The 24,456-nt window shown below is 37.8% G+C and overlaps 1 protein-coding gene across 1 annotated transcript; it reads left to right on the top strand.

The window, feature by feature from the left end:
• Positions 1–121: 121 nt before the first annotated feature.
• On the top strand, positions 122–13,023 carry LOC127645393 (UBX domain-containing protein 7-like). Its single transcript, XM_052128992.1, has 11 exons — positions 122–216; positions 1,958–2,120; positions 2,258–2,325; positions 2,420–2,485; positions 2,583–2,695; positions 2,830–2,976; positions 4,534–4,624; positions 5,819–5,946; positions 6,045–6,513; positions 6,638–6,717; positions 12,132–13,023. Exons 1-11 carry the CDS (start codon positions 147–149, stop codon positions 12,291–12,293), a joined length of 1,557 nt encoding a protein of 518 aa, XP_051984952.1. The 5' UTR covers positions 122–146; the 3' UTR covers positions 12,294–13,023.
• Positions 13,024–24,456: the final 11,433 nt, after the last annotated feature.

Genomic DNA, 24,456 nt, shown 5'->3' on the forward strand with positions numbered 1-24,456 from the left:
TGCCGAATGAATGAGAAATCGATGCTACGGCCGAACTACATTACCCAGACATCCAGTGAAGTGACGCACGAAGACAGACGCAGTAAGAGATCTCATTGGTCGACGATGCGCATGTGCGCAGTCGTGTTGTTGTCAGTGGCGGCAAGATGGCGACTCTCGGAGACGCATCAGCCCCGGGGGTTAATGGGTTAATACAACAGTTCACAGCCATAACTGGTAAATATTTACATTTTGCTTTAGTGGGAATTGTTGCACAGACCATTTTGTTTGAGTTAGACGAGGCGCCTTTGGAAATGCTGTATATAGGGAAGAATAAACGAGAGGAAACTGGCCTCTCTGGCATGCAAAGGAAAGAGACTGTAACGAAAGAGCTTCGGCTAGCTGCTATCTCCACTTGCGTTAACATGGCTCTCTATGCAAAAGAAAAGAGATCAGAACAGAAAGGGGTCGACCAGATGTAGACTGTAGATGTTAAAGTATGCCGACAACCATCTAAAACTCTCGGACTGAACTTTGAGCATGTGATTTAACAACTTCATCAAGTGTGTATGAGGATCATGAGCCACAGTCCACAACATGGCGGTTTGTGTAGGCAGATACTAAATCAATTATCCGTTTTGTGTGTATGTTTCTCTAAACTCGTCTGAGTGAACACTCACACAATTGTTATGTGTTTAGCGGACCCGGACTGTTCAATTGAACTGTTCTTTAGTGCATACACATTATTTTGATCCTTGCGTGATGAAGCTTATCACTCGATAGTTTCAGTTTTTTGGTCAGAAATACATGGCCATGTTTCGCAGCTTGCTACTTTTTTGTAAAGGTGAAAGATGTGCTGGATGTGCGCATGCGGCTTCTGAAGGGGCGGGGCTTTTATGAACTGAAACAAGTGAAAGTCCAGTATATAAATAAAAGCTATAAGGGACATGAGCAAATCTATAGACACTCGCTGTAGGAGCAAGGCAGTTATACTGTTAAAAATTGTAAACATTATAGAATTTCCATGTACAAAAAGTAATGTTCCCTTTAAAATGTAACATGGTTGTGTTACACTGTTTAAAAAAAAATCCGTTGTGTGTAATTTTCCTGACATTTTAATTTAATTTGACGGGAGAATTTTGGCGGGAACCATTGTTTCCATGGTAATTTTTTTTATTGTGATTAACATTTTGAATGGTGGCTGGTTTTGTTATGTAATTTAGCTGATTTCATAATTATCTCAAACTTGGACACTTACTGGATGAATTCTTTTTTTTTTTTTTTTTTTTTAATGAAACAGCTCAACTGAAAAACGATAATGTGTACAAAACAAACAACATACAGTCTAATGTTGTTTTATTAATGTGCACGTTGTCTGTGTAACTGCTTGATTAACATGATGTTTTGACAATAATTGGTGAAACAGCATTTTACCTTTATATTACTCGTCCCTTAATCAAAGAAAGCCTTATTTATTGTTTGATGATTTTAACTGAAGATGTATGCAAGCAGCGGCAAAAAGAAACAACATGCCCATTTCTAGTTACAGATTTTATTTTTGTGCATCCATTTGTCCTTTTATTTAATTGCATTTACATTTCACCTCACTTAATAAATGCTCTTAAAGGAAAAGTTCACCCAAAAGTGAAAAATGTCTCATTATTTACTCAGGACAAATTAAGGTTTTAAAAAGAATATATCATTTAATGCAAGTGAATGGTAACCAAAACTTTTTAAGCTCCAAAAAGTTTGTAAAAGGAAAGTTGGTTAAAGGAATGTTCTGGGTTCAATTCAAATTAAGCTCAATCTACAGCATTTTTTGGCATAATGTTGATCACCACAAAAATGTATTTTGACTTGTTCTTCATTTTCTTTAAAAAAAAAAAAAAAAAAAAAAAAACATCAAGGTTACACTGAGGCACTTACAGAGAGTTTTCGAAACTATTCCTTTAATGGTTTTGTGTGCGATTGTTTGCAGGAGCCACAGAGAGTGTAGGGAAGCATATGTTGGAAGCATGTAACAACAACCTAGAGATGGCAGTAACCATGTTCCTAGATGGAGGGGGGATTGTAGAGGAGCCCAGCACAAGTGCCAGTTCAGCCGGAGCCTCGAGCAGCAGACACCCCCCTGTAGAACCAGAGTGAGTGATTTCACATGGCACAGTTTTGATTCACAACAGCAAAGGCTCTCTGCCTTGCAGCATTACATTGTTTGTAAGTCACTGCATGCTCTGAAGCAGCCTGTTAATAATGCTGAATAATGTGTCCTTTCTGGCAGAGATGATGTGCGAGCGCCCATTCCTCAGAAGCAAGACATTCTGGTGGAACCAGAGCCCTTGTTTGGAGGTATTACAGTTCTCATTAGTAAATCGCATCATTTGCAGACATTCATTGGTAATCTGTTCTATTTATGTCAACCATTATTTTTCCTCTTGAATAGTACCAAAGAGGCGTAGACCAGCGCGATCAATCTTTGATGGATTTCGGGATTTCCAGACTGAAACCAGTGAGTTCCAGTGATGCACATTGTCAGCACACACTTTAAAAAGATCAGAATATGGGCAGGTGCATCTTTTTAAAACCATACCTATGTGCCACTCTAGTCCGTCAAGAGCAAGAGTTGAGAAACGGGAGTGCGATGGACAAGAAACTGAGCACTCTAGCTGATTTGTTCCGTCCTCCTATTGAACTCATGCACAAAGGCAGCTTTGAGACGGTAATCTCTATGATGTATTGTCAATACACCCAGTACAATGTGAAAATGACTTGTGCAAAACCAGTAACACATCTGGAGATTGGCTAATCAGGCATGCGTACTGCTTTTGATTGTATGTTTCACTCTCACCCCAGGCAAAAGACTCTGGTCAGCTTGAGAACAAATGGCTGATGATCAACATTCAGAATGTCCAGGATTTTGCCTGCCAGTGTTTAAACCGAGATGTGTGGAGCAATGATGCTGTGAAAACCATCATCAGAGAACATTTCATATTCTGGCAGGTACATTGGCAGAAACATACATTTGTTTTGTCATCTTAGAGAGACAATAAATAGACAACACGTCTTTCTGTTGTGTTGTCTTTGCTGGCTGCATGCAAAAACAAACATGAAGTTTGACCAATGTAGTCTGATTCACCAGTGTTAATTTTTACACCGTTTTTTGTTTTAGTCATAGCTTTAGTCTTTTGATAAAAGTGTTTTGATGTCCTTTTAAATAATTTTTTTAAATATTTTGTCGTCATATTCATTCATTTTATTCAGTTTTCTGTTCAAGTTCAACTGTTAATTTGCTTCATAGTCTGTGCAGATGCAAGTTGTCAAAAGTTAACCATGTATAAATAGGATACGATTAAGTGTGATAATGAACCAGTTTTAGAAATGAATAACATCACAAAATTCTTGGATAAGTCCTGGAAATGCTCTTAATTTTCTAGTTTTCTATAAATATTTCATTAGGTAAATATTGACCTTGTTTAGTGAAAAACTCGCAACCCATAGTGATGTCTCATTTCTCAGTAAATTAGTTCTTTTTTCAATGAATTTGTCAAAATGGTTCACAAATCGGTCCGCACGATTCACTTGCAAATTGTTCTGAATTAGAGATCAACTGTCAGTGGTTTTTAATGACCGATACAATACTGATTATTTTTGTGTTTAATGAGATAATTTACCCAAAAATGAAAGTCCTCTCACCCTTTTGTCATTCCAGACATGTATGTCATTATATCTACTCAATATTTAAGTCCTTTTTTTAACTGAAAATCTGACTTTCATATTCAGCCACCTACTGCTTGGGGCTGGTCAAAGGTGGAGAAAAAGGACATAAATATTTATCTGTTTCTCACGCACTCCTATCAAAATGCTTCATAAGTTATGGATTAAACCACTGGGGTCTAATGGATTACTTTTATTCTGTGTATGCATTTTTTGACCTTCTGAGTTCTGGTCACCATTCACTTGTTGTACAGACTTACAGAGTTGAGATATTCTTCTAAAAATCTTTGTGTTCTGGAGAAGAAAGTCATACAAATCTGGGATGGCACGAGGGTGTGTAAATGATGAGAGTATTTAAATTTTTTGGTGAATTCTCCGATAAGTGTCCGATAACCAATTTTTATTTCTGCTTTTCAGGCACATTGACAACTTAATACATTTTCACTAGCCTGTGGTAAACTGCTTTACTAAACTTATTACACATAGTCTTCAAATAATGAATTTAACTAGTTTGTCACTTGTTCAAATGCCCTTACTTAATATATAAAATGTAAAGTCTTTTTTGTCCAATTTTATTTTTAAACCCAATTTTCAAGATCCTATCACCGATTAAGTGGAAAGGTGTAATTATCGGTTTATCCCTAATCCGAACCAAAATTATTTTAATAAATCTGTCAACTAATCACAAATGCTTGGAAATGTCATGGAAATTATATGTTTAAAAAGGTTGGGTACCCTGAATGACTCTTGTGAGCTGAACAAAATGACTAATGAACTCACAAGTTATCGGCTTGAATTATTGTAACCAACTTAATGGTCTCCTATGTTTATTTTTATTTGTAGGTGTACCATGATAGTGAGGAAGGGCAAAGGTACATTCAGTTTTACAAGCTTAACAAGTTCCCCTATATTTCTATTTTGGACCCCCGTACAGGTGAGAAACACAAGACATAAGAGCACTATTAAGCATTTTTACGATGGATCTCAATATGTATAGAGAATGTATTTTTATGTACTTTTACTGCTATAAACTCAGCTAAAGGATTATTAGGTACACCATACTAATACTGTGTTTGACCCCCTTTCGCCTTCAGAACTGCCTTAATTCTACGTGGCATTGATTCAACAAGGTGCTGAAAGCATTCTTTAGAAATGTTGGCCCATATTGATAGGATAGCATCTTGCAGTTGATGGAGATTTGTGGGATGCACATCCAGGGCACTGTTCCACCACATCCCAAAGATGCTCTATTGGGTTGAGATCTGGTGACTGTGGGGGCCATTTTAGTACAGTGAACTCATTGTCATGTTCAAGAAACCAATTTGAAATGATTCGAGCTTTGTGACATGGTGCATTATCCTGCTGGAAGTAGCCATCAGAGGATGGGTACATGATGGATCCATGTTCTCATTCTGTTTACGCCAAATTCTGACTCTACCATCTGAATGTCTCAACAGAAATCGAGACTCATCAGACCAGGCAACATTTTTCCAGACTTCAACTGTCCAATTTTGGTGAGCTCTTGCAAATTGTAGCCTCTTTTTCCTATTTGTAGTGGAGATGAGTGGTTCCCGGTGGGGTCTTCTGCTGTTGTAGCCCATCAGCCTCAAGGTTGTGCATGTTGTGGCTTCACAAATGCTTTGCTGCATACCTCGGTTGTAACGAGTGGTTATTTCAGGCAAAATTGCTCTTCTATCAGCTTGAATCAGTCGGCCCATTCTCCTCTGACCTCTAGCATCAACAAGGCATTTTTGCCCACAGGACTGCCGCATACTGAATGTTTTCCCTTTTCACACCATTCTTTGTAAACCCTAGAAATGGTTGTGCGAGAAAATCCCAGTAACTGAGCAGATTGTGAAATACTCAGACCGGCCCGTCTGGCACCAACAACCATGCCACACTCAAAATTGCTTAAATCACCTTTCTTTCCCATTCTGACATTCAGTTTGGAGTTCAGGAGATTGTCTTGACCAGGACCACACCCCTAAATGCATTGAAGCAACTGCCATGTGATTGGTTGATTAGATAATTGCATTAATAAGAAATTGAACAGGTGTTCCTAATAATCCTTTAGGTGAGTGTATGTTGTCTGGAAGTGTTTCATTGTTTTCATTTGCGACAAATACAGGACAAAAGATGGTTGAGTGGAACCAGTTAGATGTGTCCTCATTCCTGGATCAGGTCACAAGCTTCCTATCAGAGCATGGGCAGCTGGATGGGCAGTCCAGTCAACCTCCTGCCAAACGTGCTCGTTCTGTAAGTATTCAGTTTAAAGGTCCATAAAAACCTCTGGTGTCCAGCATTTCAGCAGATCAGCATCTTTTCACATTGCAGTCTTTTATCTCCCTATACAGGAGAGTTTGATAGATGCCAGTGAAGACAGCCAGTTAGAGGCAGCTATCCGGGCCTCACTTCAAGAAACACACTACGAGTCTGCCATGGACAAGGCAGAGTCACGATCAGATGATGATTCAGATGCAGAGCCGTTCTCTGACAGTGAAGGCCTGATCTCAGTGGACGGCTCTGATAACGAGGCTGGCGGAGGGGAGGATTCATTAGATGGACATGTTTCCACTGAGTTAGCTCCTACCACTACCCAACTTACTAGACCAGATAGCCCTGTCAATCACAGGAAGGATCCACACAAAGAGCTCTGCCACAGGAAAGAAGAGAGTAAGAAGAACCATCTAGAGCCGGCGGGTAATAGTCACAGTCTGACAGGGCAAACGCAGTACCAGCAGCGGCTTGGAGAGAACCACAAATCCACATCACATCAAACCTCAGAACCTGCCAGCACCAGCACAGCAGAACCAGACGACAACGGTATAAAGCATTTCGTTCATGTCGTATGTTCTCTGTTGCTTTAATTGAACTGATTCAAGCATTTGGGAATGGCAACAGAATTAATGAATTAATACATGTAATATGAAAACGACTCTGTCTGCAGGTCCAAAGGCACGCTTAATGCTGCGATACCCAGATGGCCAGAGGGAACAGATAGCATTGTCTGCTAAGGCTAAGCTTATGGTGGGTATAGTTTGAATATTTGTATTGTTCCTTTCTCTTTTTGCAGTATTCATTTAAAGGGAAAATTTTCTCACACCACTATTAAAGGAACAGGTCACCCAAAAATTTTAATTCTGTCATAAGTTACTCACCCTTGTGTCATTCCAAACCCGAATTACTTTATTTCTTATGTGGGGAAAAAAAGATTCTTTAAAGGAATATTTCAGACCATCTTTTCAATACAGTAGCAGAAAAAGGACTCAAAAATTACCCATAACTACCATAAGAGTAGTCCATGTGACGCGTGTCTTTTTCCAAAGTTTTCTGAAGGCGTACGATAGGTTTTGAATTTAGCACTAAACAACACAAGTTCTCACGTAAACACACAAGCCACTGTTAATTAGCTTTTCTCATTGTACTAAAGAATGTGCACTGAAAAATTACTTGCATTTCAGGTTGTTTCTCACCAAAACCATCATGTGTCCTCAGAAAACTTGGAATGTGATGCATAAGCCACATACTTTTAATTATATTTTGGGGTCCTTTTTTAATTAATTATCATTATGAATTGCGATTGTATTGAATTATTCATGAAAATTTCTACTTTTGTGTTGTTTCCAATTAGAAATAAAATCTTACAGGATTAGAATGACATTAGGATGAGTAAATTATTACAGAATTGTTTTGGGTGAAGTGTAGTCCAGTTCATGAACCATTGACACTTATGAGACATTTTTGTTTTTGAGTCAAAATTATCTAATTTTAATGAATCAAACTCGTGAATTAGTCCGCTGTTTTAATTCATATTAACAATTAACTCGCTTAGACTTTACTGACTTCAATATCAGGAATTTTAAAATAAATGTTGTATACAAAGTTTATTTTGTTATTCCAATAGTTTGGAATAATATACAGATTTTGCTGTTACAGAAAGTAATTAGTACTTTTATTCACCAAAGTGTCATTCAACTGATCACAATGTATAGTCAGGACATTAATAATGTCAAACATTGCAATTTGAAAAGAAATTTCAGAACTTCTTAAATTACTTCAAAGATAGTTTACCAAAAAATCCTCCATGTGCAGTAATGACAGCTTTGCTGATCTTTGGCATTCTAGCTGTCAGTTTGTCCAGATACTCGGGTGACATTTCACCCCACACTTCCTGTAGCACTTGCCATAGATTCTTGTCGGGCACTTCTCACGCACCTTACAGTCTATCTGATCCGACAAAAGCTCAATGGGGTTAAGATCCAGAAACACTCTTTTCCAATTATCTGTTGTCCAATGTCTGTGTTTCTTTAGGTTAGGTTAGGTTACTTTATTGGTACCCGTAGGTAAACTAGTTTTACAGTCTGAGAGTCAGGACATCCTTACAACTTTGTTGACCACAACATAGCATGCAACATACAAAACATTAAAACATAAAAAAACAGGTTAAAAAAAGGAGGAACAGAAAACAGTACATGACCAGATTGCTTATGCGTTTTGTGCAAATAATTTTACCATTTGTTTAACAGAGTGATTGCCGCTGGTACAAAACTGTTTTTAAATCTTGTGGTTCTGTAACCAGGAACTTTTAACCTCTGTCCAGATGGGAGATACTGGAATTCCCTATTCAGCGGATGTAGGCTATCTTTTTTGATAGCTGTAGCTAGCCGCTGTAACTGTTTAGCATACAGGAATGCAGGGTGCAGCTGGGGCTCCCCATTCAGCTTACTTGACCATTTTACAATTTGGTTTAAGCGATTCTTGTGCTTGACTGAGACACAACCAAACCATGCCACTAGGGAGAAAGATATGATGGTTTCAATAAAAGCATGATAAAATAATGTCATCATAGTCTTGTCTATATTAAAATGGTACAATTTTCTCAAACAGTATAGACGTTGTTGTCCTTTTTTTTACAGACAGCCTCACAATTCGCCTGAAAATTTAATTTAGAGTCAATAATTGTCCCTAGGTATCTATAGGATTGTACTTGATCCACTAGTTGACCATTTATAGTTATAGCCTCATATCCTGGAGTTTTTCCCAAATCAATGTACATATCCTTCGTTTTGGATATGTTCAATTGAAGGTGCGACTCCTCACACCATTGGACAAAGTCTTCAATTATTGGACCGTGGTCTCTATCATTTTATGGAGCAGACTTACTATGACGGAGTCGTCCGCATATTTATTAATGGTCCTATTAACATATTTGCTCTGACACATGTTTGTATATAAAATGAACAGAAGGGGTGAAAGTACACACCCCTGTGGTGAACCTGTTGAAGAGCAAAGCTGACCAGACAGAGCTCCATTCACCTTTAGTCTCTGTGTCCTGTTTGTTAAAAAAATCCAAAATCCAACCAACAAGATTAGGACAAAAACCAAATTGCTCAATAAGACGGTTGGCTAAAATATACGGTTGAATTGTATTAAAAGCAGATGAAAAATCGATAAAAAGAATTTGTGCATGGGACCCACTTCCCTCAAGATGTTTGAGGAGCAAATGAAGCAGAGTGAGAGTGGCATGTTCTACACCCCTGCGTGGCCTATAGGCAAATTGCATGGGATCCAATGCATGTTCAGTTATCCTTAATATATGTGGCCTTATCAATTTTTCAAAATTTTTCATTAAAATTGAAGTGAGAGCAACAGGTCTAAATTAATTTAGAGTTTTAGAACTACTGCATTTTGGAACTGGGACCACTACCGCATCCTTCCAAATTTTTGGTACACGTTGCGTCTGCAGGGATTTATTAAAAATATATTGGAATATGTGACTCAGCTCTCTTGCACATGTTTTGATCACATGCCCACAAATGTTATCAGGTCCATGACTTTTATTAATCTTTGTCCTACTAAAGACATTTTCAACATCTTTATATGTGATGTTGAAATGTTGATTATCCTTGAGTTTGTGTTGGAGTCCTTGGACCTCCTGGCTGAAATCATACTTATCAAAACGTGTATAAAAAGAGTTGAAAGCATTGGCAAGCTCCGCATCAGATCCAAAACCCTCTGGAAAGACATGGCTACTATTACTGTGCTTCTGGGTACCTGCTATCGTTTTCAAACAGGACCAGGCAGAGCTAAGGTTATTTTCAGCCAGACTTTTTTCAAGTTTAGACTTGTATCTTTGTTTTGCTTGATATATCTCACCTTTAAGCTCTTTGGTGGCTACATGTAGATCAGAGGCAGTTCCCTGCTTATGAGCATGTCTTTTTTTCTGTATACTATCTTTTATAGACCTGTTCACCCATGGTTTAGTATTAGGGTATATCTTTACTTGTTTGCAGGGTATAATCATATCTCTACAAAAGCCTATATCTGAACAAACAGCATCAGTCATTTCATCCAAGTCCTTGCAGGATTCTTTAAAAATATCCCAGTCTGTGCAATCATAACACTCCTGGAGGCACATAACTGATTCCTCAGTCCATTCTTGTACTGCCTTGGTTTGCACTTTTACCCTTCTCAGGACAGTACGATAAGTGGGGAGGAGTTGTATACAATTATGGTCTGCGGAGCCCAATGGGGGGAGTGGCATCGATTTATAAGCGTCCTTTATTGTACCATAACAGAGATCCAGTGTCTTTCCCCGCCTGGTAGGACAGGTGACATACTGGTAAAAATCTCTCAGAGTCTTTTTTCAGGGTGACATGGTTAAAGTCGCCTATGATAAAGTTTGGCGCATCTGGGGAGAGTGACTATAGTTTCTGCGCTACGTCAGAAATCACCGTGCAAGAGATGATGGCATTTGCCCTCGGGTGTATGTACACGAGTCACGACTGTTAAGAAAATTTGTGGAAACTCTCGTGGTAAATAAAATGGTCGTAATGACACAGACAGGAGTTCGATATCGGGCAGGCATATTTTTTCTCTAAGGTACAATACCGTCTACCGTCCCTGATATCCTTCTGTAGCTGGACATTTCCGTGGAGTTCATCCACCTTGTTCCTAAGGGATTGCACATTCCCCATTATCATCGTGGGCAGGGGGATCCGTCTCATTCCCTACTTTTTCAGGCGTAGTTTGACGCCTCCGCGTATTCCCCGCTTCCTCTTTTTTTCTCTGCCATGTCGAGGATCCGGACCTGTAATCCTTTCGTATACAGTCTGGTAAGTATAAGGTTATATCTGATACATTTCCCAGAGCTAAGATAAAGCAATTGGTCTCTGCTGTACTGTGTTCTTCCTTGGGTAGCTGCCTGCTTTGAATCCTGGGCAAGCAGCAGACATGATAGAATCCATGTCACAACCAGGTAGAAAAGTTCAATTTTTAGGTTAACACCTTCGGTTGGAGACTAGCTGCTCGATAGGAAGTCTCAGACAAACCTTGTACAAACTTTAGACAAAACTTGACACACTTAATGACGCTTACAAAACAAACAAATCAGACGAATCAAACAAATCGGACGCCAACTCTCTCGCTGCCAGTCGCATGCGTACGGGGAGTCGCATGCGACTAACCTTTTTTTGCTTTGCTCACTCTAACCTTTTCTTTTTGTTTTTCTGTTTCAAAAGTGGCTTTTTCTTTGTAATTCTTCCCATAAGGCCTGCACCCCTGAGTCTTATCTTTACTGTTGTACATGAAACTGGTGTTGAGCGGGTAGAATTCAATGAAGCTGTCAACTGAGGACATGTGAGGTGTCTATTTCTCAAACTAGAGACTCTGATGTACTTATCCTCTTGTTTAGTTGTACTTCAGGCCTTCCAGATCTCTTTCTGTCCTTGTTAGAGTCAGTTGTCCTTTGTCTTTGAAGACTGTAGTGTACACCTTTGTTTGAAATCTTCAGTTTTTGGCCATTTCAAGTATTGTATAGCCTTCATTCCTCAAAATAATGATTGACTGATGAGTTTCTAGAGAAAGATGTTTCTTCTTCTTCTTTTTATTTTGCCATTTTTTTTTACCTAATATTGACCTTAAGAAATGCCAGTCTATTGCATACTGTGGCATCTCAAAAACAAAAACAAAGACAGCATTAAGCTTCATTTAATGAACCAAATATGTTTCAACTGTGTTTAATATAATTGCAAGTGATTTTCTAGTACCAAATTAGCAATTTAGCATGATTACTCAAAGATAAGGTGTTGGAATGATGGCTGCTGGAAATGGGGCCTGTCTAGATTTAATAAAAAAATGACATTTTTCAAATAGTGATGGTGCTGTTTTTTACATCAGTAATGTCCTGACTATACTTGCGATCAGTTGAATGCCACTTTGTTTAATTAAAGTACCAATTTCTTTCCGAAACAGCAAAATCTGTAAAAAAATGTCCAAACTTTTGGCCGCCTGTGTGTATATGTATGTATATATAAAAAAAAAATGAAATATTTCAGAGTTAGGTCCTATTAGTTAGGACCAACTGTAATCTGATGTGAAATAAATCTATAATTGTACACTCCGTTTTCTTTCTCTTCTCCATTTTCTTTTTTTTTTTTCAGGCTCTGGTGAGACACGTTCAGTCGAAGGGGTTCCCCAATGAACGCTTTGAACTTGTCACCAACTTCCCCCGCCGAAGACTTGCTCACTTGGACTATGACATCACACTGCAAGAAGCAGGACTGTGTCCGCAGGAGACTGTGTTTGTGCAGGAGAGAAATTAACCCCTCACTTTGATAAGAAGACACATCCCCTCATTCCCTATCATTTATGCCCTAGAAAGACTGAATTGACTGTGCCCTATTACCACTTGTCCTTTTTTTAATAAGTCCTGACTATACTGAACAGTTCAGAGTTCATAGGGACTGCCCCCCCCTAAGTTGCATTTTTCTACGTATTTATTTACAAACAACTCTGCACATCCCATTCTGTCTGGGTCTAATTCTTCACTTCATGGTAGCCCATGTACATTAAGTCACACTCATATTGAAAGTGCTAACATGTACAGAAGATGTGGAAGAGAAACCCCCCCAAAGCTTCTGATGGTTTTATAGATCGCCTTGATCTGCAGAAAGCATTTCCAACTGTTTATAGTGTATATGCTAAATTTCTAAGGATTGAACATGAAATTTATTTGCTGCACTTCCTGACAAAAGCATCAGTTAAGCAGAGGGGTTCTATTGAACAAGGGCTCAGGTGATGAATCGGGGTGGATGTTTATTATTTAGAGGTAAACCCTCAAATATCTCATCTGTAATGTGCAAGGATGGAGTAGTGGCATTTAGCTGTAGTAAGTTTCTGTCTCCTTTTTTATATACTTCATCATTTCCACAAAAAAAAACTGATTCCAAATATAATCATTGAAACTAAAGGGACAGCTGGCCCAGTTGAGTATTTCTTCAGCAATTTCATAAAGTTTTACTGTTTTGTGAGATGATGCATATCAAAAGCCACATGGTCTTAAGCAGAATGGGTGCTTAAAAGTAATAGTTCACCCAAATATTTCAATGTTCTCATCATTTACTCACTCGTATGCCATCAAAAAAAAAGTATGAATTTCTTTCTTCTTCTGAACACAATCGAAGATTATTAGAATAATATTTCAGATCTGTAGGTCCAAAGAATGCGGGTGAGTGGTGATCAGAGCTTTGAAGCTCCAAAAAACACGTAAAGTCAGCTTAAAAGATATCCATATGACCCAAGTGGTTAAATCTATATCTTCAGAAGTGATGTGATAGGTGTGGGTCAGAAACCGATAAATATTTTAGTCCTTTTCTACTATAAATTCTCCTCCCTGCCAGTAGGTAGCGATATGCACAAAGAATGTCGCCCAAAAAAAGAAAAAGACCGTGAAAGAAGAGATTTATAGTATAAAAAAAGGACTTACATTTTTATCTATGGAGTCGTGTGGGTTATTTTTAAGCTTCATATTATATATCGTAATTGGTTTAAAGTAACACTGATTCTTTCATTTGTTTGCTAGGTAAAAAATACAGGCAGAGCACTTTCTTCCAAGATATAAAAAATATTTTGATACTGATTTTGGGGTGCTGTTTGCTGGAATCAAAAAGCAAAAGTTAAGTCAATTTAAACTTCACAAATTCCAAAGTTTTAAAAATGGAGCCTTCCTCAGAGTTTGCTTCAGGCAAAGATGTCTAAGCAAGAGAACGACTCTTGAGCGGTTTACTGTGAATGGGTTTGCACAAACGGCATTCTGGAGTTATGAACGGGATTTTCAGCTAAGTGTGGTTGAGTGTTGCTTTGTAAGCATTGGAACATTATGTGAAATATAGAATAGTAGTCAAAATATGCCACAGAAACACTATTGGACGCCTTTGAGACAAGATCTGGGATTGATATAAAGGCACAATCCCTGTTTTCTTTGCTAGACCTTTAAAGTTGAAAAAGTCTAAAACATTTAAACCACCCACATTACTATACTATGCTCATTTGTAAGGCCCATTCTGAAAGCTGTCAGTTTGCTATTTGCCTCTGTATCACTTCCATTTTTCTGCTTACTCATGGCAAATCAGGTAAAATTGGACCTTTATCTTAAACAGCTAGGTCAATAAACCCTTGTTCAGCATGGCTATCTGCTCAGGACACACTAGATCAGTTTAGTTGCTAGAAATATCAGGGATTCAAGAAGATAAGATGGTTAAGTTTCTCCTGCCATTCAGGTACACAAACATACCTAATGATTGAAGTTTGACTAGCAAACAGCAAAGTCAAGAAAAAGTTACAGTTAGCCTGGAGCAGAAAAACTGCTACATATTCAAAATGATTTAGAAGAACTTGAGATGAAACAAATGAGGCAAGGAACATCAAAGAGGTCCAGATGACAGCTGTGGTTTAATACAACACTCAATGCTTCAAGGACAAGAAACTGTATGTTCACTCTGAAGATCAATAGGGTCAGCCTTGAGATGCAGTCCCTTGTGTACATGATGTAGCATTGTGTCATAACTAGATTTATGACAGCTTGGGATCACAACTTATGAATTTATTTCATCACAAGAGAATTATTTTCCCAACATGGTATTCCAGAAATGTATGAGGTTGTTACTCTAAATCTGACATTCCCATAAACAAAAACTCTTGTTTTGTCTATTAAAAATTAAGGAAAGTAAATGGACTGATGAAATAATCACACCTAACAATACTGAATTCTGCAACCTGAATGTCAGTCATATTTATTATAGCAAAAACTCCACTGAAGCTTAATTTACATATCTAGATTTCAGGGTGTCAGATTCTTTAGATGGAAGGCTCAGATGATGGGTCAAATGAGGCACATTACATGGTAAACAGCCAAAAACATCTAGAAAAATATATGCAATCCATATATTGTTGAAATAAGATACTGATTGAAAATACTGTTCCTTCCATGTTAAACTGGATTACAACTCTGTTTTATAGTAATCTCCACACTTTCAGGAGAGCGAAAAAGATGAATATGATTTTTTTCCACTGGGTTGAGGTTTCTTTTGCAGACACCATTTGAGGAAGAGTCTTTAAAGGGATTATCTGGAGGGTGAGATACATGAACACCTCCAGAGACATGCTGGATGTGAAAGATCCAATCTGAGCTGAGATCAGGCTTTCACAGAATGCTCTCAGAGTCCAGTGAAGTGTGAAACATCTGAATCAAAAACAGTTGTCATGATAACGCAATACCACACAGTATTGCTCTTATTTACACTTCATCTGACTGCAGCTCTTGGATAGAACACAAGGCTGTAGTTTGCTACTAGCTCAAGAAATATCATGTTAATAAATATATGGGGACAAACAATCAAGTAATCTTCCAACTGTCCAGCAGTTGGCAAAATGTGACTGTGCCATGGGGAATCTTGTATAGAATAATGGTACTGGCTAAACATCTACAGAGACATTGTATCAAATGTGAAATAACCAAATCTGTAATCGCCTACTAATAAACTTATACATTCAATAATATTATAATTAAAAAAAAAAAAAAAAAAGCTACAAACGATGTAACTATCTCTTTTTCTTTTCGTTGTAAAAAGCAAGCTGAACGGTGTGTTGATGTTGTTTCAGTTTCAAACCTTTTATTTCTGTAATGGTTAAAAAGTTTATTAGGTAATACCTATTTCCTACAAAATGTTTACGATGTTTATACATGTGTTTAAGCGGTATTCGATCTAAAATGTCTTCATTTTAAGCCATTTTAAAAAACCAATTACATTACATGTGCTTTTCAGATTTGAGTACGCCTCTCCAGTACAACGCCAACCCATTTAAAACAGAATGCGGATTGTGTTCCCTATCGAGAGGTTAGTAACCGAGTCGTTTTGTGTGCAAATGTCACAGTTGAGATATACACGTTTGTGTGCGAGACGGGTGTTTAACACGTGCCATTACTCTTTTAAAATGGCATTTATTTTCAAAAGTATGTGTTGCTTGTATGATTGATTTATAAAATATTTGTAATTTCCAAGCTAATGTTTGGCATTAGTTTAACAAACAGGTTTATTTGACTAAAACACAATAATATATTTATTTTAGCTATAGCTCTAACAACAAATATCTTACATTATTACCTTTAACAATGTTTCCAAATCAGTGGATATTGGCTGTGAAGCAAACTCATTCAGATTTTCACTTTTAAAGATAAGGAAAAAATGGTGTTAAGAAAGATTACGTTTAACATTAGTTTAACAAACACGGTTATGTTACTAAAACGCAGTAATACATTTAAATGCTAATTTAGATGTATATTTAGCACAAAGAAGAAGAAGAAGAATCCTTTATTGTGGTCACACATTATACACACAGTTTTTTTGCATATATACAGTGAAATTTATTAGTTTTCACATATCCCAGCTAAGCTGGGGTCAGAGTGCAGGGTCAGCCATGATACAGCACCCCTGGAGCAGATAGGGTTAAGGGCCTTGCTCAAGGGCCCAACAGTGGCATCCTGGTGGTGCTGGGGCTTGAACCCCTGTCCTTCTGGTCAGTAACCCTGAGCCTCAACCACTGAGCCACCACTGCCCCAGAATCATACATTTATTAAAGACAAGAAAAGTATCTTTCTAAAACGATGAGTAAATAAATGGTGTGCTGCAAATTAAATCCACATTCACTAGGAAATAGAGTAGTTTAGCAAAAAGGTTTATTTTACTAAAACGCAATAATGTTTTTTATAGAATTCTGACTGTATCTTTAATAAAAAAAATGTGTTACATTTTTAATTTTAACTATGAGATTTGAACACAAAGACTACAACTATGCAGCAAAACACACATTCAGTTTAAGTATGAACAAATATTTTAACAAAAATAAAGTTTTGTGTTTTGAGTTATATTACTAAAACAAGATAAAGCATTTCACGTAATTTTAGATGTATCTTTGTGTCTTGCATTTTTACTTTTTGTCAAAGAGAAGAAAATGTGTTTTTAAACATTAGGTTGTCTAACACATCTCTAGCATTGTCACTTTAAAGATGCTGAACAAAAACTTTAACATAAAACGTATTTAACATTTTTATTTCAACAATGATCATTTTAAATGAAATGGCATACATTAATTGTAAAATGTAATACAAAGAATCTTGTATTTTTCCGTTCAAAGTTCTTTCACAAGAGCTTTCAATCAACACTGAGTTCTTACAGGAACTCAGAGGTCTGGGGTGGGAGGGGCTTCAGATAATGCACATACTCATCTTCACACCTTGATCAGACCAGAGGGGCATTTGTGTGATTCTGTTCAGCAAAACAAGATGGTGCCATGACTTTCCTTGTCTTTCAGAAAGATTTTAGAAATCACTTGCAAAATCAATAGTTCAAATTCAGAAGTTTTTATAGTATACTGTACACAGTTATCATAAAATCCCATGTAAATTAAAGTGTGAAAATTTCAAAGAAATGGGTTGCTAGCATACTGGAAAACAATCAAATGACTTGTGTTATGCACACATAAGACATTTTAACACTAATTCATACCCTGAAACTACATCCATGGTACTGTTACGGTAGTGGGGTGTCAAACACAAATGCAAAGGCCGAGTTTACTTTGACAAACATATTTTGGTATTAATTTACTCATTCCTGGATCAAACCCCACACTCAGAAACTTGTACATGTAAACAAAAATGTGTACTGTTGTGATGCCAACTGATCTTACTGATTTTTATTTCAAGAAAACAACTAAACGTCTACCAATAACTGATTAAGTAACATGTTTACAGGAATGCATTTACTCACAAAAGTTCTTCTATTGCCACAAGTTGATTTTTGTTTGTTGTAGAGTTGTTCTCATTTGCAAATAGCTGTTTGTTTAAATGTTGCGATATTTTCTAGTTTACAAAGATGTCAGTTTTAACACAGACACACACACACACACACACACACACACACACACACACACACACACACACACACACACACTTTAAAGGTAAGTATCATTATAATATCAAATTCACAGCGATCAGTCCTTCTATACAGGTACATTAAATTTAACGTATGTCGACTGAACCACAAGAAATGTTTCTCCAAACCTGGAATAAAATAATTTGCCAGAGTACCAGATTTATTTATTAGCCAACAAACATCCAGGTCAATTTTGAACATAAATGTTGAAGTATTTAAATATTACTTGCATCGCAATACAGTTCTGGGGTTTAATGGCATGTGACATATGACAACAAAATTTTGCTTATGAATAAAAAACTTCATGGTTGAGGATTTTTTCTATGATGAGTTTATCGTCTTGGTTACTATTGTGCGAGACATTGTGTCGAAGGAAGTGACACAAGGGGTCTTCTCGGATGCCGAATCGTACCTCTGAACCTGAGAAAAGGCCAATGTCAAGTTGCCAGACAGAATTTGCATGTCCGACCTGGACATACGGGTATAAAGGGAAGCAGGGCAGCGAATGCCGGTCAGGATTTTGCACTGAGGAGCCGAAAGGATGAAGCACGGCCATTAACAGTGCTAGGTCTAGCGCCGTGGCAGGAGGGACACAACGTCTCATTCCCTCCCTCGGGGAACGGAGGTTACAATAGTAACCAAGACATTCCCCTTCTGTCACTCTCTCGACATTGTGTCGAAGGAAGTGACACAAGGGGTCCATATAAAAACGGCACACACTGACCGTGTTACGTGACTGTCGAAACAGGTGCAAAGCAGGTTTTGCGTGTTAGCGGCACCTGTACCGAGTGCACGTAGCCCTCTCCAACGCCCCCTCAAAGAGTTTCCCATACCACGTTAGGTTTTCCCGCACCCCTGAGGGGGAAAAGGTGTTACATGCTAGCATGGCAGCAAGCCCAGCAGCCACTGCCTTCTCTCTCACTATGTCTCTCACATAGGATGTAAAGCGGCTGGGACCGATCGAGTAGCCGTGAGGGGGGGACGGAGATATCCAGTCCAGCCTCGCGCTCGCGGCGGCCCGGGAAAGCATAGCGGGCATCTGCACGTCAGACTCAGACTGGGCGAGCAGACCCGAAGGTGGCAGCCAGAGGCGGCGGCAGCCGATTTTGCCGGGGCTTCAGCCCTGAATGTTTTGAGTGTAGCCCCGAATGTATTTTGAAAAGTTGACTGACAAATATGAAACCGGACAAAAGCCTATGTAAACCCCCGAAATCATAAGTTGCCTTATTTCATTGTGCTTTGGCTTTGCACATACTGTATACAGCCTGTACAAATTGACATAGCCATAATCTAGCCTATAAAATAAGTCCCTTTGCTGTCGGTAGCCTATGGGCGACTCCGTTTCTTCCTCTCTGTTGAATATGCAGCAGGTAGAGGAGGAGCTTGCACAGTTGACATCAACTAATGTTACTTAGTGGCGAGTTAACAGCAGTTAGCAGGAAAGACAGCAAAAATTAAGCAAATGAGGCTTTGGGGATTTTTCCCGAAAGAAGTCAGTGGGTAAGAATTCACATTTGTTTTTGTCCTTAAAGTCTGAAGATCATCATCTAACTGGCTTTCACCCACAGTAGGCTAAACATCAAGAGGTCCACTACCGATTGTCATTACATGTTGTAGCCTCTAGCCTACTTGTTAGCGCATTCGCCTCTCATGCCAGAGACCGCGGTTCGGGTCTCGCTCGGCGTGTGCTTTTCTTGTTTATCAGGTGTTGTTTTCGCTAAGGATAACCAATAAGCATTAGCATAAAATGTATGTGTGACTTGTTTTGTGATATTAGTTTGTAGTAAATATACACTTTGATTTGATTAAATGGTTTTGTAGAGGGTAGCAATGATGAGCAACAGACTGAGGAGCAGCAGCTGTGCCAGAATCAGGCATGGAAACTGCTAACAATTAATTGTTACTTTACTCACTATAATATAACTCTTTTGTGATGACTTTATGGTAATGTACATGAAAATTCAAGAATCATGATAGATATTAGGGCAATCCCACTGATCTGCTCTTCCCAATACATTTTCTTCAATGGTATTGGTCTACAATTTGAAATATGTAGCGCTTGATGAATTAGATGTTTGAAGCTGATTTGCAATAAGTTATGTGCTGTATCTGTTCTTTTGCATCACAGATGATTCAGGGAGGAGAGAGGATGTTGAGGATAGTACTAGAGTGGAAGATTTAGGAGAAACTGTAGAAACAGGCCCAGCCAGAGCAAAACTCAAAGAATACCCTCTCACCAGCTTTGGACTACAGAGAAGTGGTTGCTAGTGTGAAAATGGATGTCCTTCAATGCTGGAAACGCCTCTGGTGGCAGCACAGGCGAGTCAACAGCATCAGACGCCACTTCATATACAATTATAATCTGAAATGTCATATTACTATAATTTGTTACTGCACATTTTACATCTTTCATTCTTCTGGCTTAAGTGGTCTCCTTCATCATTGCACTGTAAATGTACATTATGTGATTATATGTGTTATATACCTCATAACTGAGAGTCCATAAAGGTCAGGTGGGATTTACACAAGAATACCTGTGACCTACTGGTCCATCACAGAGGCATTTAATGGAATTGAATCGACTTTAAAAGCTTAAACCTATCGACCAGAAATGAACAGATATATTGAAAAGTGCAAAGTGACCAGATGTAACTGGTGTCTCACATCGGTAGAGCTTTCGTTCTATGTTTTTATTTCTCTTTGGCTGCGCGATAAAACAGTGGAACACAACAGATTCATAACATTCAATATACAATTCAGTTTGACCATTTTTATATACGCTTGTGTAAGTGAGGGAAGCGAAATGGTGTCGACGTGCAACTGAATTGTGTTGAGCCACATGAGGCTCAAAGGCTGGTGAATGAGATTACAAAAACAGCATTCTAATAAATGACTGGAGATATCCTTCTTTGCTTTAGAAACCTGTGTGATAGGATGTCCATAGTTTCAAAATGTATGAGAAAACATTATGAGGAGAAATTGGGCCAAATTTAACTAAAGAAAATAAAAAATAAAGAAAAGGCAGTTTTGCACATGATTTAATTCTGTACTGGAGAGGAAAAATGTAATACTTCTTGCACTGAATGAACGTTAAAGGTACACTCAGTAACAAATTGTTTGTGTCATTTTGGGATTACAGTGACACCTAGTGGTGTGGATGCAGCATCATTCAAAAGTTTTCAGTTATAGATGCCATTGTAGAAATTCACTATTCACAATCAGCCATGATTAATCTAATCCAAGAGGGAAAGTGTCCAATAACAAGACGGTTACTGAGATTAAGCAAGTAGTATTCAGCTGGTCGTGTGATTTAAAAATGGCAGCCCTCATGAGAGCGCCCCTGCCCTGTGTAGAATAAAAATTTTATAAGGTTACTGATATGACCAGTGTCCTCATCTCATATGAGTGCTCGTGATTTTATACATGTTTCAAAATTACAATTAATTTCTTTAGGAGTAGAACTTTTTTTAACAGGGGAACAAAATACTGAGAGCACACTTTACATGTTTTAATTCCCAGCATATAATTAGCATTGAACTTTATTCATCTATAATCTCACACTGGACTGTCAACATATTCTCCTCAGTATACTACTTCATATATATATATATATTTCATATACTCCTTACTTATTGTATTGTATATTGTATATTCTATATTGTGTGTATTGTTTACTGCACGTTGTATATAATTATTGTGTTGTGTAATCATGTGTACATTTGATATGTAAATCGTGTTGCGTAAATATGTTGTTTACTGTAATTGGTATATGTCTCGTCACTGTCATGACTGCTATGTTGCTCGGAACTGCACACAAGAATTTCACATACTGTTGCACTTGTGTACATGGTAGTGTGACACAAGTGATTTTATTTTATTTTATTTGATATAACAAATGAAGAACACATAAACTGGTCCAACACATAAACTGGTCAAATTATGGGGAGTAACACTTTTATTGTTTAAGTAGCTAGGACAGGTGCACAGAATCTGCAGTCATACCGAATCAAAGACCTCATTTAACCTCTGCTAATGATTTGAATGATCAAATGAATTTTTCAAATTTGTAAACTTTCTATGGTGCCTCTCTCTAGATGTTTGTTCAATTTTAAATTAAACAGTGTGTAATTCACAGTGTGCACTTCCATGCTTACATTTAAACTTTTGCAACCAAGTTAAATAATGTAGTGCAGCTGGTCAAACAGTCAGGTCAGTCAACCACAGGTGGAAAGCACAGGATTTGGACATATCACATGTGTCAGCTCTACTCATTCTTGGGAATGCGGAATCAAAACAGAGAGGTTGATTTTATGTTCTTGCTCTTGAGCACCACTGCAGCCGCACACTGTTAATCAGAACAAACAGAATCTGGTATTAGCTCTTCTGTAATAGTGGTCTATAGTGTGCACACTAAGGGGCCTGAAATGGTTACATAAGGGAGATCAAACCCACTCACCTCTGTTCATTCTCCGAAGCCAGTTAATGTGCTACTCTGGCTGCTCTATGCTACTGCAGTTTGATTGAGCCAAAACGCTCCAATCATTCAAGATGGTTTTGACACCTAGCAGTTTTCTACACCTTTTCACCTTTTGCTTCTCATTTATGCAATTAGTTAAGTTTAACATTTAATTTGTTTATAAAATTACTGTAACTGCAACAAGACCGGACCTTCTAATATGAATAATAATACTATAGATAGTATCACATAGCCTAAGCTAAATATTAAGCAATTACAGTGTCTTCTCTCTAGTGACGTAGACAAGGGTCAAGAGTCCTGGGCCCACCAAAATTGGAACAAGGCCCACCCAGAATATTAGAGATCATTTTTTAGTTTTGGGTGAAAATTTGTCCCAATAATTTTTTATTGAGGCCCGGCCAAAAGTAATTTCCTGGCTATCCTTGCTTCTCTCAGAATGGATGAGATTCTCTGAACCCTGCCTGGCATTGTCGTTGGGCATGCAACTTTTTTTATACTGCAACCTACACTCTAACAAATACATTTATTTGCAGCACCTTGCATCTAGCAAAGAACCCTCAAGAACCATTGTATGGGGCATGCGGTTCCTGAGTCTGAGATTTAAATAATTTCTAGGTGTTACATTTAAGGTTCTTCAGATCAGTGATTTAGTTTCTTGGTTCCAGATCATAGAAGAACTAGAGAAGTAAAAGTTCTAACTGGAACCTTTATTTTAAGAGTGTAGATTTCCCTCAACATACTTGGAGACATCAAAATTGGATTGCTGATTGCTTTTTAGTCAAATTAGAAACATGTCACAAGCTTGTCTCAACTCTTTCAGAGAGTGGTGTGTCATAGGTCAGATTTCAAGAGATTATACTAAATAGTTTTACCTGTTAAATCCACAGTTTGTTGAGATTGGACCGACACTCTCAGTGATAGATATAGTTATTCATATGACTGAATTTTATAAATATCAATTAAATGAATATGCAAACTAATGAATTACAGTTTGAGAATCACAGCTTTGGCAGCAGCTTACAACACTTTCGTATTTAATTAGGCCTACTATGCCAAAACTGTTGCAACCTAAACAGTTCACAGACACAGTTTTGAAGCAAATCAAATGCCGATACAAAATACAATTCAGTTTATAATATGTTGCAGGTTATGCTGTAGGTTATCTCAACAAAATCTTCAATGTTGTTGATGGAATGAGGGCCTGTTTAGATAGACACTGAAAAAAGTCAATGTAGAAATAATTTTCCTTGCAAAAAACAAGTGCAAGTCATACATGTCAAATAGTGCATCAGTCAAAAAGCTTTTACTAGTTCTCAAAAACGGTGCAGAGTCTTTTTATTATTTTTTTCAAGCAAATTTTTTTTACTCTGGATGTACCAGAATTATGCAATGTCAGTTGTATACAAGTGTGTACTTTGCTCTTTGATGATAATGTGTCCTACAAATGGGGAAATCTTATTTATGTACTCCAAGAAGTTCAATAAATATTTCATGTATCTCAAAACCTTTCCCTCATGGTGGGTTTACTGAAGGAACTGTTGACAGACTTGAGAGGTCTTGCAGGAACAAAGTTTCTTTTTCTGACTCGTTGTTTGTAGATGTTGGTACCTGCAGAGTGGACATATACCTGCAGTATTTAGTCATCACACTATCAGACTTCTGTTCTTACATACCCAAAGAAAGCTTTTTTGTTTCTCAGCTAAACCTTCATCAGTTTGTACTTTACGCTCTTGCATTGAGCAATATTTACAAAGTACACAAGCCAAAAATGAACCAATCAACTGATATTAAAGCACACCCACACACAAATGATTTCCTCATAGAGACACTGTTTATTCTGAGCCAAAAGTTTATTCAAACACAGTTTATTCTTTACAAATAGTTGGAAAAGGCAAAACAGTTGGGGTGGATTATAATGCGTTCACCACGAAATTAGCCAATTATGTTAATAAGCACATTAAAGGAACCGGAATCCAGACATTTTTCTTTGTCTTGCAATAAATCAGCACACACTTTTTT

The sequence above is a fragment of the Xyrauchen texanus genome, chromosome 6 (genome assembly GCF_025860055.1).
Source record: "Xyrauchen texanus isolate HMW12.3.18 chromosome 6, RBS_HiC_50CHRs, whole genome shotgun sequence".
NCBI lineage: Eukaryota > Metazoa > Chordata > Actinopteri > Cypriniformes > Catostomidae > Xyrauchen > Xyrauchen texanus.

Bases quoted from the DNA above. Each gene is read 5' to 3' on its own strand.
- LOC127645393 (XM_052128992.1), top strand. From the start codon at position 147: ATGGCGACTCTCGGAGACGCATCAGCCCCGGGGGTTAATGGGTTAATA. The intron at 2,977-4,533 runs GTACATTGGCAG...TTTTATTTGTAG, and splicing joins AACATTTCATATTCTGGCAG to GTGTACCATGATAGTGAGGA. The intron at 4,625-5,818 runs GTGAGAAACACA...CGACAAATACAG, and splicing joins TATTTTGGACCCCCGTACAG to GACAAAAGATGGTTGAGTGG.